The sequence below is a fragment of the Oncorhynchus masou genome, chromosome 16 (assembly GCF_036934945.1).
Source record: "Oncorhynchus masou masou isolate Uvic2021 chromosome 16, UVic_Omas_1.1, whole genome shotgun sequence".
In the NCBI taxonomy this organism is placed as follows: Eukaryota; Metazoa; Chordata; class Actinopteri; order Salmoniformes; family Salmonidae; genus Oncorhynchus; species Oncorhynchus masou.
In genome coordinates this window covers 15010929-15026932 of record NC_088227.1, presented here as the reverse complement: position 1 = coordinate 15026932, position 16004 = coordinate 15010929, and the positions used below count along the sequence as shown (strand labels likewise).

The window sequence follows — 16004 nt, the reverse complement described above, 5'->3', positions numbered from 1 at the left end:
CATCCGTGACGTCAATTATTTCAGTGCGCCTCCAATCACTGTGGCTGGATGTGGATGTTGGGCGCTACCTCCAAGCAGTGCCATCATGATACCGACAAAAGGCCTTTAGCATCGCAAAAAGAAACAAGCAAAAGTGTTCACCGGCGACTCGGGATTATTGGATATGAGACAGTATTTATATTTTGCGTTATAGGTTTCTGGTGTTGAAAATAAAGAAGGGCCTCCTCGTGCGTCAGAAAATAGCCGGGAAGGATGCCGTCTAACTGCGTAAACATAATGGCTTTGGCTCAGCATCGACTTATTGCGTGTATGCTGCTGTTCTGTATGGTGACTAGCATTCACACACGGTCCTCTAAAATATCGGACTTGAAATCTAAAATATCAGGGGTGGAAGAGCTTTTAGGAGAATTCCGCAAGCAGCTCCAACAGGACCAGACGTATAGCAGGGAGGACGAGGAGGTGGTTGACGTCTGCCTGGGTGACTTCAACGCCGTAGAGGAACACATCATCCGAGCGAGGGCCTCCATAGAGCAGGGGGCCACCTTTCTCTCGGCTCCTGACCAGGTGTACAGTTGGAAAGACTGTCTCCATGCCTGCTGCGCAGACCCCCACTGCACGGTGGCGGTGGTCCAAGAGGACATGAGACAGTCGGACGACGGCCTCAGCTGCTATTTGCTCAACTGCAGTTATAGAAATAAAAACGTCTGTTCGTTCGCAGCACAGACAGGGTTCAGCACCTACAGCCGGGCTCACAATACAACAGGGCACGTCACCTCTTCCAGTGGCAATGTAGATGGGAACAAAATCAGGAGACCTGAGGATAAACCTAGTTATAAAGATGGAACGCCAGGTGAGGTTCTGCACCTGCTTTGATTTATATGGGATTACAGTTATAACATACAATATACATACATGCAAGTGTTTGTCTAAATCACAAAAGTATATAATGTGTTGCTATTGCTTATGATAAAGCATGCATACATAGTAAATGGTTGCTGGTAATTCTGTTCCACCACCTCTAACAATTATCAGCCTGGTGTTTAGCTTGGGTTAATCATTTGCTATTTGCCCCCTGCTTCTAAATTTAGATTTAATGTAAGTCCGTGCGCTTGACAAGTTTCACCCAACTTTGAAACTAAATCCAATGGCATGGTGAAATATGTTGATTTCACGTTGAATACAGGTTACCTGACAACTCAACTACATGTAAATGTAAATCAAAACTAGACGTTGAACTGACATCTGAGCCCAGTGGGTTAGCTCTGCTCTGGGTTGATTTCAGACATGGACGAGCCGCCCCGGAGTGATGCCGGCCAGGATGTGGTCATCCAGCTACCCACTGACTGGGCCGTAGTGGACGGCCGGGACAGTGTGGACGACCACGGAGTCACTCGTTACGAATGGGCCCTGGTGAAGGGCGACCAAGACATCAACATGAAGGTAACACCGCAACTGGTGTCATTCTTCCGCATTTAAACTTTGTTTCTGCTTAGATTCTTTCCTCTGTGAGTAATGTTGAGTGTCAAAACACTGTGGAATGGCATTTGCTTTAGCAGATCTGGGACTCACAGTTGTCTTGTTGCTATAATGTCGTACATAGAACGAGGTATATGCTGAAGTCAACGTGCCGGAGCCACACAATGCCCTGCTGCACAGACACAAATAAAAGGCTATTGTCACCCAACCTGCCGAAAGGACAAGAGCCCTATTGTAGGCTAACCTCTCTCTCCCTGTGACGCCACTGAGCGGTTGATGTGATATACCAGTCGTGGGTCTTTAGAAGAAACCCCTCTTGACTCTTTCTATGAAGGCTTTGGCTTTGTCCATGGCATAATTTCTCAGTGCAGTTTCCTTCCCTGTTATTTTCTCTGAAATGTTATTTCTGCTCACCTGCAGGTGACCCATCCAGGGTTACTGAAGATCAGTGGTCTACAGGAGGGTGTCTATACCTTCCAGATGACTGTCACCGACATCGCGGGACAGAAGAGCACCGACAATGTCACTGTGACTGTGCTGGCTCCAGAACGCCAAGCTGAAGGTGAAAAACACTTCAAACCAGCCAGATGTGCCTCCTCATGTTCATGAATGATAATTCATTACTGGATCTTGCCTATTTTCTCGCTATTCTGTGACTAACATTAATTGTGTTGTTGTGGTCAAACTTATTTGTGCTTCTCTGTGGTCCTGTTCCTCATATAAGACATTTTCCACTCTAGACCAATGCATTACAGGCAATGACCTTTTCGCTGCAATTGAATCCATGCCTCTAAGGGTTGAATCCATTGCATAATGAAACAGAGCCTGGGATTTAGTGCTCCATTCAATTAAGCAGTACTGCCCTAGTCAAATGGCTGGTTGCCTAATAGCCATTCAGATGATCAGGCATGTTAATCTATTCACTGCATAGAGATGGATGAGATACAGTATGCCTTAAATCATCCTAGTCTAGCCCCATCTCAAATCAAATCAAATCCAATTTATTTGTCACATACACATGGTTAGCAGATGTTAATGCGAGTGTAGCGAAATGCTTGTGCTTCTAGTTCCGACAATGCAGTAATAACCAACAAGTAATCTAACTAACAATTCCAAAACTACTGTCTTATACACAAGTGTAAGGGGATAAAGAATATGTACATAAAGATATATGAATGAGTGATGGTACAGAGCAGCATAGGCAAGATACAGTAGATGGTATCGAGTACAGTATATACATATGAGATGAGTATGTAAACAAAGTGGCATAGTTAAAGTGGCTAGTGATACATGTATTACATAAAGATGCAGTAGATGATATAGAGTACAGTATATACGTATACATATGAGATGAATAATGTAGGGTATGTAAACATTATATTAGGTAGCATTGTTTAAAGTGGCTAGTGATATATTTTACATCATTTCCCATCAATTCCCATTATTAAAGTGGCTGGAGTTGAGTCAGTGTGTTGGCAGCAGCCACTCAATGTTAGTGGTTGCTGTTTAACAGTCTGATGGCCTTGAGATAGAAGCTGTTTTTCAGTCTCTCGGACTAGAGTAATAATGTAAGGAAGAGGGTGGGGATTGTTGATGTACCTGGACTATGAAGGTCCTTTTCTACACCTATAAGTGATGAATATTACAGCAACATAATGTACTACTATTATACATTTCTCCTGTCCAATCCCGAATTCCAACAAACATAAGATGAGTGACCTATTACACAGAACAGCAGTTTAACACAGCATCTATACTGTAGGAAGGCTGCCAAGTATACCTGGGGACTGTCATTGGGTGCTGTGGTGGTGGTGGTGGTGGTGGCCAATATCATCACCCATTTGTGAGTGTGTAGGCACTGAACTACAGTGTCATTAGAGAGTAAAACAGAGGTGTTCGTGTCGCCTCTCCCCCAGTGTGTACAGGTAGCTGCTCCCGCTACCAGTTCATGTGTGACGACGGCTGCTGTATTGACATCACCTACGCCTGCGATGGGAAGCAGCAGTGTCCAGACCGCTCAGACGAGGATTTCTGCCAGAGCTGTAAGTCACTCAATCTGTCCTCCTCAAGCTGTCAGCAACGTGGAGGCAGTAGCTCCTGGTAATTGTTGGCTTTCCTGTCAAAATAAAGGTTAAATAAATAAAAGGATGATCATATTGTAATATAATAACAGAATAATAATAATAATAACAACATAGAGGGCTGTAGGTTTCCTGTGTGGACTAGTTTTAGACTTTATTGTACCAGGATGGAGTGTAGTTTTGGACTTTATTGTACCAGGATGGAGTGTAGTTTTAGACTTTATTGTACCAGGATGGAGTGTAGTTTTAGACTTTATTGTACCAGGGTGAAGTGTAGTTTTAGACTTTATTGTACTAGGGTGGAGTGGAGTTTCAGACTATTGTACCAGGAGCGAGTGTAGTTTTAGACTTTATTGTACGAGGAAGGAGTGGAGTTTTAGACTTTATCGTACCAGGATGGAGTGTAGTTTCAGACTATTGTACCAGGATGGAGTGTAGTTTTAGACTTTATTGTACTAGGATGGAGTGTAGTTTTAGACTTTATCGTACCAGGACGGAGTGTAGTTTTAGACTTTATTGTACCAGGATGGAGTGTAGTTTTAGACTTTATTGTACTAGGATGGAGTGTAGTTTTAGACTTTATTGTACTAGGATGGAGTGTAGTTTTAGACTTTATTGTACTAGGATGGAGTGTAGTTTTGGACTTTATTGTACCAGGATGGAGTGTAGTTTTAGACTTTATTGTACTAGGATGGAGTGTAGTTTTAGACTTTATTGTACCAGGATGGAGTGTAGTTTTAGACTTTATTGTACTAGGATGGAGTGTAGTTTTAGACTTTATTGTACTAGGATGGAGTGTAGTTTTAGACTTTATTGTACCAGGATGGAGTGTAGTTTTAGACTAGCGTAGTAGTAGTGTTATACTTGAGTGTACAAGGATGGAGTTGTATGCATTCAGTTCAGTCTGGAATATCAGAGCAAGGAGGGCTGCAGTAAATTGTGTCCGAGAGCCCAGGATAACCATGCCCTGTCATCTCTTTCCTCTCTACAGTTGATGGGAACAGGAAGTCGGTGACCCACCCTGCAGGTGCCAGCCCACACAGGCCTGTCGCCCAGCCAGAGGAGACTGAGGACCACTCCATGGCCCAGGGTGGGCCCAAGAAGACCATGGAGGAGGCAAGACCACCTCCACCACAAGCTCCACAAGACCCACAGACCCCACAGTCTCGTGAGAGGAGCAAAGCTGTGCCGCCAGTCCTGCCACAGCCAAGTCACAGTGATCAGGAGAGCCCTGTCAGTCAAGGTACTGTCATTGTGTAACTATTACCTAGTTTTGTTACTACCTCCCTATAAGCCAGTAGGCAATTTAATGCACATGAATCAAAACATCATATTAACAGCTTTGGACAAAAACCTGTAGACAAAAACCAACTATAGATTAAAGGTTTTGGTCAGCTGTGAAGTAATTCAATCCATTTGGTAGCTGCAACATTTTTCTGGTTGGCCAGAGTTTTGTATGTGCTAGCAGAGAGTGGAAGGCCTTTGTGTGTTAGCTAGTAAGCACAGAGAGAGACAGATTGAACCCCTGAAGGCAGCCATTGAGCCATAGAGCTGATCTGGAACTGTGGAGTGAGGCAGAATAAGGTCCGCAGGGGCACTCTGAGACGAGCAGGGCTGAGATTGGAGTGCAGTCCTGGGACGGGAGTGAGCCTCACAGGGGCCATTTATCGCCATGTCCCCCCTCAGCGTTGGAACAAAGCACTCCTCTGTCCCCCGCCACCTGATCCCGGAGTTAGGCTAGCCTGAGACAGATGAGGCGGGGTACTTCCAATGTTAACTTATCAAGACTGAGACCACCTGACCAAATCTCTCGTTCCTTCTCTCTGTCACACCTGACCAAATCACTCCCTCCCTCTCTTTGCTCTGTCCCCGTCGCAGCTGACGAAATCTCTCTCTCTCTCTGTCCCACCTGAACACATCTCTTCCTCCCTCTCTCTGTTGTCTTTCTGTCCCACCTGACCAAATCTCTCTCTTGCTCGCTACGTTCTCTCTGTCCCACCTGACCAAATCTCTCACTTTCTCTGTTCTCTCTTTGTCCCACCTGAACACATCTCTCTCTCTCTCTCTGTCCCACCTGAACACATCTCTCTCTTTCTCTGTTCTCTCTGTCCCACCTGACCAAATCTCTCACTTTCTCTGTTCGCTCTTTGTCCCAGCAGAGCCCTGTGCAGCTCCCCCTGATGTGGGTCCATGTAAAGGCATCTTCCCACGCTGGTTCTATGACCCTGTAGCTGAAGAGTGCAAGCACTTCATCTACGGAGGCTGCAAGGGCAACCATAACAACTTCCTGCAGCAGACAGACTGTGTCAATGAATGTATAGAAAAAAAAGGTAGGATTATTCTAGGAGACTACAATTTCTTTGTTTTTTAGAATTATCTGGATTCTGATGTGCATTCTCATTACATATTGAATGAGGTGTACATAATGTAGGAAGACAATTATGCAAATGAATAATGGAAACAAATAATTCAGGTACTGCTATCAAGCAAATGACCGTGGCACCTCCCCCCACCACCAAACACACAGAGTCAGGTAAATTCCATTGTTTTATAATTATTACTCCTGCACATGATAATTAATCAGCTGAATACAATCTCTCGCCTGTCTCAGTCTTAACCAGTGTATTAACATTTACAGTAGAGACCCCTAAAGTGACCATGAAGTGGCCAGAGACCAAACTACTAGCAGAGAGTGACATGTTCCCAATATCCAAACCACACTCAGTAGTGGGAGGACACCCAGGGCCTGAGTCAGGTCTGTTCAACATCCTTACCAACTTAGTTACAATAACTCTGTAATATTAGGTTATACATGGAGAATTCAAGATAGTATATGACAGTCCCTTTATCTCTCTCTTCTCCCCTGCAGGTGCGATCCTGCCGTTGGTTCTGGGACTGATCATCACGGCTCTGTTGCTGCTCATGATTGGCTGTCGTCTGCGGTTGGTCCACCACAAGCTGAAGAAGGCTCGCCCCCTCACCACAGAGGAGTCTGATTATCTCATCAACGGCATGTACCTGTAGCAGCATAGCAGGCACATGCACAGATAAGGCTCTACCTGTGCAGAGCACATGCCCCTTTGCCCTTCCAGTCTCTAAAGTGCCCTTTTGTAAACAAAACAAACATTTATCTTTAGTTGTTGATATACATGGTTTTTGATGCAGTTGTTCTGAACCCACTGCCCGCAAGTTGTTTTCAAATTCGCATTAAATATGTGTCATTGAATTAGCCATTAAGATATGACCATCTATTGCTTCTATGTAACTAAATAATCAAAGTCATAATTGCTCAATGAATCTGTGACCGCAGTGGCAGAATCTTATTTTTTGGGTGCTTTTGTTTTTAGTTTGAAAACCTGCCTCTCAAAAAGTCTGTGCATGGCACTTCTATTTCTTTTGGATGCACCCTCTGTACTAAAAGCCCCTCAGGCAGAAACAACAAAACTGTCAGTCAGCCTATCAAACGTTCTATATGAGTGTACACCTTTAGGTGCACTTGACTTATCTAACTCGCCACGCTAGGTAGGCAGAGATCACTCTTTAAAATTGTCCCCATTGGAATGGTCCCAAAGGTGCAAGCCCGACCCAGCACTCCAGGGTCACAGTTGAGCTAAATTAAACCCACCTTTTAACAGGGAAGAAATGTTTGCCACTTTTGTGTACTCGCTTGGCGTAAAAAAAAAAATGATGCTCGTCTGGCTCTTTCATTATTGCTCTTTCACCCGCTTTCGTTTCATGAATTATGGATGTATATTTTCGTTGGGAGATATAGTACTTTATCCCTTACGTAATACTTCTGCCACTGAGTGGCACTGTTGTGTATATCTATTAGGCTTGGCCTAGAGATTTATTTTGTACCAGACTCATTTGAAATATGGGGGTAGCAAACTATGTAACGTATCGTAAATTCCTAAACTACAATCATTACTGAAAATCATTATTTTGTTATAACTGCAAGTAATTCCAGAAACACCCATATCAAGCCATAAAGCATTCTAGGCCGTCTGATATTGCAATGTAGTAGGTTGCTTTTCTGTGTCATCTAGCTATGTAGTTTTAAAATGGTGACGTAGCTCAAACGCCCGTATGCATAGTGTGTGTGAAATAGTAAAGGTAACTCTTGATGAATGTGTCTTTGGGAACTCTGTGATAAAGTGTTCAGAGTATTTTGAGTGGTAATCTGCAATCAGAATATACAACGTGGATTCTTCCTGCTCTACTAGAGGTTTTTATGGTGATAAGGACAAATGGCAGTAGGTGCCGTCTTCAACGGCAAAAACAGCTTGAAACAATAAATACTCCACGGCACAAAGTGGGACAAAAACATAAGCATCTTTTTATTTTCATTTTTGCCATTCCAGAAATTGTGAAAGCCATGGACCATCCAAAATAAATGTGCTTTTTAATTCCATGTTTAAAAAAAAAACCTACAGACATTCATTTTCTTTGCATTTAGGCTTATTTTGGCAAAGCACCAGCTATTTCATTTAGTGTCGGTCATCAGTAAAGCCTGCACACAATGTCATTGAAACCATGTGGATGTGCTCCACTCTTGTTGTAGAGTGTTGTGGTTTGGCTTTTGCCTGTATCCAACTGTACGAGTAAATCTAGGTGTAATAGTCCTTTCTTTAATGCCATTTAGTGCCATGTGCTGCATGTCAAACAACTGGATGTGGGATAGAGTAGTCATTTGTGCAACCTGCGTGTGCCTGTTTAAATACTGTGTGTGTGGGGGGGGGGCTGATATGTTAGCAGAGCAGTACAGATATCTAGTCAGATCTTCAGATGCAAATCAGTAGCAAGTGGGTGAATAATCTCATCAACTCAGGCTTTCCTTATCAGAACAGTCTGGCAACCTCTTCACACTCAGCTTTGATGGAGCTGAAATGCATTATTGTTGAAATGGTTGATTGCAACTCACAGATGTAACCAAAATGTAGAAAAATAATAATTTTAAACTCAAAATCCTGCAGCTATTCAAAAGGAAAAATTCACAACCCCCCCCCCTCCAAAAAAATGCAGGCCTGAAAAAAAGACTAACCCCGACACTTTCTTCTGTTCAATCTCTAACAGTCTTTTTCCCAACCTCAGGGGTTATTCCTCAGCATGATAAAGAAAATGTTTTGAAAGAATTCCAATGGCTGTTGTTGGAACCCAAAGTAGTCTCCTCCAGGCTCACATTGAAAATGTGGTATATGGACAGTTTGTCCCCTCAAAGTTCATCCCTGTGAGAAATAAGAGGCAACACGTTAAGCGATGGACTTCAAAGAGGAAATATAATGTGTCAAAATCAGAACTCCCTCTTGTCATGCCACTGAAGGTCAGTTAGACACTCCCATGCACAAACTGTTGTAGAAAGCCCCACACCACGTGCAAAATCCAAATGAGGATAAACGTCTCTTGTAGACTTCCCCTCGAAAACAAGGCTGATTCAAATTGATAAGCTCTCATGCCAGAAGTACCACAGCCAAATGCCAACCATCAAACATTTTAAACATAACCATTCTTGTAATACCAAACAGAATCCACACTTGATTGTTTGCGTCACTGCACTCTTGTTTAGCTGAACAGATCTAAAATTTCATACTAGTTTACGGGAAGAAAACGTGCAGCCAGTTGACATGGTATGGAAGAAGCAACTAATGATGACAAGCCGCAAACACAGCCCATTGGGATCCATCATCTGCTCCAGGCCACACCATTTCACCTTTGCCCACTGTGTGAAGGAGAGAGGGAGTAGGAAGTCACTTCCACCTGGACCACTGCTTCTCTTTGTCTGTTAAAGGCACGTAAATCACCCCCATCAGGGGCTTCATCTTGGTGCTGCCGTCCTCCAGCTTGTCGTACTGCTCCAGCATCTGGTTCCCTCCAGCCGGCCCCACGGGTAGAATTAGCCTGCCGCCTGGCTTCAGCTGATCAAGGAGCTGAGGGAGGAGAGGACACTCACTGGGTCAGAACCAGATAATCTGCCCCAAGGTCCAAACATTCACAGTTTTCTACCCCATCAGACAAGTCTTCGAAGAAGAGATGTTCACATTAACAATGCAATGGCTAGCCGAGTAAAATATGCAACAGTGTAGTTACACCAAATAGACCAGGGTACTGTTTGACAAAATAACACAGCACAGAGCACTAACATATTTCCTGAGACCGAACAAAGCCTGCTGTTACTAACAGAGTTAGAGTCCGTGTTGGTTTTTATCTCGTCTCTGACCACAGCATTCCTACAGATGGTGGATTGCGGCGATGGGACTCCTATTAACTGGGTCCCCTTTGATGCCTTCATTTGTGTTTTTTTGTGGTTTGGGAACTTACTGCTTGTGGCACGTTGGGTGCTGCCGCGCCCACGTGGATAGCATCGTAAGGCGCCTCCTCTGGATGGCCCATCCGCCCGTCTCCCACTGTAAGGCAACAAACAGGCAGCAGCTGCCACTCACACGCTGCCAGCCTTATACCCGTCAAGCACTGAGACGCAGAGCGCAAAGGCACACATCAGAGCTGTGTGATGCCACCTCAACCTCGTCTCTGGCCTCTGACACTGATGTTGGTTGACTGCAGTACAGCAGACAGTGCCGCACCCATGTTTCCTTACTTAACAGTCATCGCGTCAGCAACTGTATTTTAAGCTTATATTTGAACTGTATATTTTGTATAATACCTTTGCATAACCCAATAATACAAGTCACCACATTGAATTAGAAAAAAAATCCATCTTGCTTTGCTGCTTTTCAGACTTACCGATTAATTGTATTCTACCTGATGTTATCAAGCCGGGGTCATCTTTCTTTACATTGGTTATAGAGTCATCTACCAGTTCCTTGATATGGTCAATTCCTATCACCTTCCCTTTGGGACCTACCTGTTAAAGACAATACATTAGGGAGGTATACAAGTCTATGCCATCGAACATTACACAGAACCCAAAAACCTGAAATAGAAAAATATACCCCAACCCTACCACCAAAACACAGAACCTGTGTTAACCAGTCATCATAATATAGCTCACCATTCGTGCAAAGCACGCAGAGAGGATTCCGCTGCCAGACCCCACATCCAGAGCTTTGGCCCCGTCATACAGCTGATCGTACAGAAGCTCCAAGGCATAGGCATGCTGGTAGAGAGAGATCAACATACAACTGCATCACCACCTGTCAGCATTGTACTTGCAAACCTCTGGTACGTGCTCAGTTGGTATACATTATAGGAGCAAGGCGATCAATGTTTGATAGTTATAATAAATTTATAAGATATGCAACAACTTAAACAAATACTGAAAGGCATAGCTAGGCCTACCATGTGTGGTGCACTGATGGTTGCTTGATAGCCTTTGGGGTCAAAGAAAGTGATTGTTAGCATCTAACATTCATCAATGGCTGGTGTATAGAATTTGCACCACAATACTTTATTGTACTACAATAAATAAGCACACCTATTGCCTGTGGGGAGTCCATGTAAGGGTTGCATCTGGAGAAATGGCCTCGGTCTGTGGCCAACATGACTTCATAGACCTTGTCCGACTTGATGATCCCATTTTCTAAGGGACAAAGGAAGACAGGCGGTGTTTAACGGTACAGTGGACTTGTGGAGAGTAACATATTCACAAACACTGCAGTGCCTTCAGAGTAAAGTAATCCCTCCGCAGGAGTCTCCACTGACAGTAGGAAGTGCCAGCGACAGCCGGTGCTACTGCTCTTATTTCTCCCCGAGACCCTGTGCCCCAACCTAACAACTATATTGCTGAGTGGTCGCCAATTTCCAGTGCTTAAGGAAAGTATTCAGACCCCTTGAATTTTTCCAGATTTTGTTCAATTACAGCCTTATTCTAAAATGGATTAAAACAAAAAACATTCTCAGTCTACAAACAATACCCCATAACGACAAAGTGAAAACAGTTTTAGACATTTTTGCAGATTTATAAAAACAAAAAATAGAAATACCTTATTTACATAAGTATTCAAACCCTTTGCTATGAGTCTCGAAATTGAGCTCCGGTGCATCCTGTTTCCACTGACTGGGGTGAAGGTTCACCTTCCAACAGGACAACAACCCTAAGCACACAGCCAAGACAACGCAGGAGTGGCTTCGGGACAAGTCTCTAAATGTCCTTCAGTGGCCCAGCCAGAGCCCAGACTTGAACCCGATCGAAGATCTCTGGAGAGACCAGAAAATAGCTGTGCAGCGGAGCACCCCATCCAACCTGACAGAGCTTGAGAGGATCTGCAGATTAGAATGGGAGAAACTCCCCAAATACTGGTGGCCCATGCTTGCAGCGTCATACCCAAAAAGACTAGAGGCTGTAATCCCTGCCAAAGTTGCTTCAACAAAGTACTGAGTAAAGTGTCTGAATACTTATGTAAATGTGATATCAGTTTCCAATTTTTAATACATTTGCTGAAATTTATAAAAACCTGTTTTTGCTTTGTCATTATGGGTTACTGTGTGTACATTTTATAAGGGGGGAAAATTTGAATCCATTTTAGAATAAGGCTGTAACCTGACAAAATGTGGAAAAGGTCAAGGGGTCTGAATACTTTCCGAATGCACAGGACATTACACCTGCATTCCCAACAGCTTCAGATGGAACAGCTCATATGCAGCTATATGTACACAATAGGCTAGAAGGATATATTTAATGTTTTTGAAAGACATTGCACTTGAGAGACCAACTCTTGAAGATGCATTATGCAGAAATCGCTCCACCATTTCCTGGTTGCTAAAATTCTAATAGTTTTCCTAATTTCAGTTTGTGACAAAACAAGCAAGTATAGTGTAGAGAAGTATTTTACTATCTAAATAGCAGTGATATATATTTCCCATAAGCAAAATTATTGTATTTTCAGCTGTTTGAAGCTGGTGTACAAAACCAAAAGTAAGACAAAACCAAAAGTTAAGAACAGGAAACATAGAAATAGCACACATAGAACAGATCTACCGCTTCTTCCACTTGCTTTCAATAAGAATGATCGGTCTATAACACACATTTCTATGTGAATTTGGTTTGCGTCGCCCAAAACGTTACATATAGTGGCTTTAAATAACTTGATGTTCTGAACACAGTGTGTGTGATAATCAGCTTTAAGCTCAAAGAGAAGAGCCTGGCCGAAGGAGCATACAAAAAAAATAAACTATAAAGGAATTAGCATGCATCTTGAGTTTGACCCATTTAAAATCTGGTTTAGGCTAATTTATGATTTGCAGTTGGTGAGTAGGCCTAAATGGATCAGAAAGCACATGACAACGGGGGAGGATGGATGTTGCTAAAATTCACCCAGAACTCAACTTTGGTGGATGAAATATTAATCCACTTCAGCATCACATTTTACCCAATGTTTTTGTTTCCCTGGATGCAGTGTTGTACCTGCTCGTGCATCTTAAAAGCTGGCCTTAATCTCTTCTCATGCAGAAGACATTCTCAACATAAAATAGGCCTATGTCCTTGTAGTGTACAGTATCACAATGAATAAAGCTATGCACAATCAAGGCCAAAGGGCTTTGGCAAAACGCTCAGACCCGCCCTCGTACCAAAGTTTCTGCTGCAGTGCTTTTCTGAACACTTGACCGTGTAAAAATAGCCAACTTGGCCTGCTGGCCAAATCATGTTGGACACTGATATAAGCAAGCCAAAAAGCCTCACTGCAGTCTGCACCAAGTCTTCAGGAGATATTTTTAGTTTTGTTACAAAAAATGCACTATATGTACAAAAGTATGTGGACACCCCTCAAATTAGTGGATTCGGCTATTTCAGCCACCCCAGTTGCTGACTGGTGTATAAAATCGAACACACAGCCATTCAATCCCCATAGACACACATTGGCAGTAGAATGACCTTACTGAAGAGCTTGTGAAATGTGAAACCGTCATAGGATGTCAGTTTGTAAAGTTTCTGCTCTGCTAGAGCTGCCCCAGTCAACCGTAAGTGCTGTTATTGTGAAGTGGAAACGTCTAGGAGCAACAACGGTTCAGCTGCGAAGTGGTAGGCCTCACAAACTCACAGAACGGGACCGCCGAGAGCTGAAGCGTGTAGCAATAGTCTATCCTTGGTTGCAACACTCACTACGAGTTCCAAGCTGCCTCTGGAAGCAACATCAGCAAGCACAAGGACTGTTCGTCAGGAGCTTCCTGAAAATGGTTTCCATGGCCGAGCAGCCTCACACAAGCCTAAGATCACCATAAGCAATACCATGCATCGGCTGAAGTGGTGTCAAGCTTGCCGCCATTGGACTCTGGAGCAATGAAAGTTAGTTCTCTGGAGTGATGAATTACGCTTCACTATCTGTTAGTCAGACTGACAAATCTGGGTTTGCCCCAATGCATAGTGCCTATTGCCTAATGTAAAGTTTTGTGGAGTAATAATGGTCTGGGGCTGTTTTTCATGGTTCATGCTAGGCCCCTTAGTTCCAGTGAAGGGAAATCTTAATGCTACAGCATACAATATTCTAGACGAACCCCATTGAACACCTTTGGGATGAATCGGAGCGCTGCCTGCGAGCCAGGCCAGGCCTAGTGCCTGACCACACTAATGCTTGTGGCTGAATGAAAGCAAGCCCCCACAGCAATGTTCCAACATCAACTGGTAAGCCTTCCCAGAAGAGTGGAGGCTTTTATAACAGCAAAGGGGGAACCAACTCCATACTAATGCCCATGATTTTGGAATGAGATTTTCAACAAGCAGGTGTCCACATGCACTACATGACCAAAAGTATCTGTCTAGCAAATTGGTGAATTTAAGAGATCCATTAGATCCATCTAAATCAGCTAATTCAGGAAGGGAAATGGAGCGAGAAGCTGACATCTTTCTTTCTACATCTTTCTCATGTCACCTGCAACTTTTAACTCTATGGCGCACACACATAAGAGACACACATACACACAATCTTAGCAAGGCTAACCACCACAGTGGTGTGTCAGGTGTGACTGCAAATTGGATTAAATATTGCTCAACTACCTATGAATGCTGAGTGTGACCAGTAGCCTGCTTTAATAACAACAAGGTTGGATCATGCCTCTCCAAAGGATGGCATTCCCCATCCTACAGTAACTTAGGTACAGTCAATACAGTGGATCAACATGCTAGGCATGGATACCCCACCCACAGGTTACAGCTTTTTAGCTAACCAGATGAGAAGAGTGCAATTGTGTCCCGCAATTCTGGGCGTTCTTGCATCTGCAGGAACCCCTCTTTATACTTGTATCAGTCCAGATTTAAGCTAGGACTCCGGTACGCAGGCAGGAGCACTCCAGTATAGGTTGTGGCCGTAATCAGTCCTTGACTTGGGCAGGAGCTCACCAGAACTGAGTACCGGCACCTCAAATGTTCTACTGCTTGACTTCCTGCTCCACTTATAGAATATTAGCGCAAAAGTATTGTGGCGCTCCTGTGGGGGAGGAGGCCTGCATGCAGGAACCAATGAGATTATGATTTGGTTACGGCGTTCCTTCAGATGCAGGTGATATTATACTGCTGATGCCACAGACTTTGTAGCTAGGCCTAACCTACTATATAAACAAACCATCCGAGGCGACAAATCATATCACCACACAGTAATGCCCCGAATTGCGGACCGCAATCACACACTATTGGACCACACTTTTGCTTTTGTAGTAAAAACAGAGATCAACTCAATCGAACTTCCAATGCATGTAATTAGTAGGTTTGCTAACTAACAAACGGCTTCGGTATTCCGCATGATATGCCGCATGACAATCATATGAACTGGCTAGCTAGCAAATTAACTAGCTATGTTTCTTAACAACAGCTGTGGCTGATAGCTAGTTAGCGACTGTAGCTAAAGAAGGTTGGTGCAAAGCACAATATGACGCACATAAAATACCTAAGGATATACTTTGCCTTTGCACCTAATAAAGCCACTACTGTGTCGATGAAATTGTTAACTTGCAAGCTAGCACTCTGTGGTAGCAGGTGCAGATTTGCAAACATCAGCCAGATATTAGCGTGACTACAGAGGAAAACAGTGTGCAATGTCCCAATGTTTAATAGCCTAGCCTGACGGTGGTCACCATGCTTTGGAGAAAGCAGCATTTCTCTATTACCCATTAGATATCTAAACCAAAATCCTTAATTATCCACATTACATAATGAGTAAACTTACTGCGTAGGTTGTTTACAAGCTCTGCGTGGTTGGCTCCTCCAGATTTCCAGGCCATTATTAAACACACTCTGCGGAGCAGGTAGAGAGCGGCTGTCAGTGCCGCGCCTGCGCCAACTCCTTTGCCTATGAAACTGACAACCTCCAAAACAGACGGAGGGGACACGTCACGCGACATACTTTTGCTTCGCAGCTTGTAGTTTATTCCATGTAGCTAGTCCCTGAATAAATTATGGTTGCATATAAATTAACTAATCGGAGATTTCATCTTAAATGTGGGGTTTTTGACCACTCAGATTTGATTGCCAGAGCAAGAATCTATCTTCCGCGTTCACCCACT

The 16004-nt window shown here is 43.6% G+C and overlaps 2 protein-coding genes across 3 annotated transcripts; one reads left to right on the top strand and one right to left on the bottom strand.

The window, feature by feature from the left end:
* The first annotated feature begins 39 nt into the window (after positions 1 to 39).
* On the top strand, positions 40 to 6794 carry lrp11 (low density lipoprotein receptor-related protein 11). The gene is made up of 9 exons (XM_064990857.1): positions 40 to 850; positions 1283 to 1440; positions 1897 to 2038; positions 3393 to 3518; positions 4549 to 4800; positions 5717 to 5887; positions 6031 to 6090; positions 6196 to 6312; positions 6427 to 6794. Exons 1-9 carry the CDS (start codon positions 253 to 255, stop codon positions 6579 to 6581), a joined length of 1779 nt encoding a protein of 592 aa, XP_064846929.1. The 5' UTR covers positions 40 to 252; the 3' UTR covers positions 6582 to 6794.
* Positions 6795 to 7870: 1076 nt separating this feature from the next.
* Positions 7871 to 16000, bottom strand: LOC135557531 (protein-L-isoaspartate(D-aspartate) O-methyltransferase-like). 2 transcript variants are annotated; one of them, XM_064990860.1, is made up of 8 exons: positions 15668 to 16000; positions 10987 to 11091; positions 10851 to 10882; positions 10564 to 10668; positions 10296 to 10416; positions 9873 to 9958; positions 9265 to 9481; positions 7871 to 8782 (listed from the first exon to the last, which is right to left on the bottom strand). In XM_064990860.1, the coding sequence occupies exons 1-7, from the start codon at positions 15840 to 15842 to the stop codon at positions 9302 to 9304; spliced, it is 804 nt and encodes a 267-aa protein (XP_064846932.1). In that variant the 5' UTR covers positions 15843 to 16000; the 3' UTR covers positions 7871 to 8782; positions 9265 to 9301. The 2 variants fall into 2 exon arrangements, with proteins under 2 accessions (XP_064846932.1, XP_064846931.1); XM_064990859.1 differs by having other exon boundaries at positions 9312 to 9481; positions 15668 to 15998.
* Positions 16001 to 16004: the final 4 nt, after the last annotated feature.

Bases quoted from the DNA above. Each gene is read 5' to 3' on its own strand.
- lrp11 (XM_064990857.1), top strand. From the start codon at position 253: ATGCCGTCTAACTGCGTAAACATAATGGCTTTGGCTCAGCATCGACTT. The intron at 851-1,282 runs GTGAGGTTCTGC...GGTTGATTTCAG, and splicing joins TTATAAAGATGGAACGCCAG to ACATGGACGAGCCGCCCCGG. The intron at 2,039-3,392 runs GTGAAAAACACT...CCTCTCCCCCAG, and splicing joins TCCAGAACGCCAAGCTGAAG to TGTGTACAGGTAGCTGCTCC.
- LOC135557531 (XM_064990859.1), bottom strand. From the start codon at position 15,842: ATGTCGCGTGACGTGTCCCCTCCGTCTGTTTTGGAGGTTGTCAGTTTC. The intron at 11,092-15,667 runs GTAAGTTTACTC...TTTGTCCCTTAG, and splicing joins GCTTGTAAACAACCTACGCA to AAAATGGGATCATCAAGTCG. The intron at 9,482-9,872 runs GTAAGTTCCCAA...CTCCTCCCTCAG, and splicing joins CACCCAACGTGCCACAAGCA to CTCCTTGATCAGCTGAAGCC.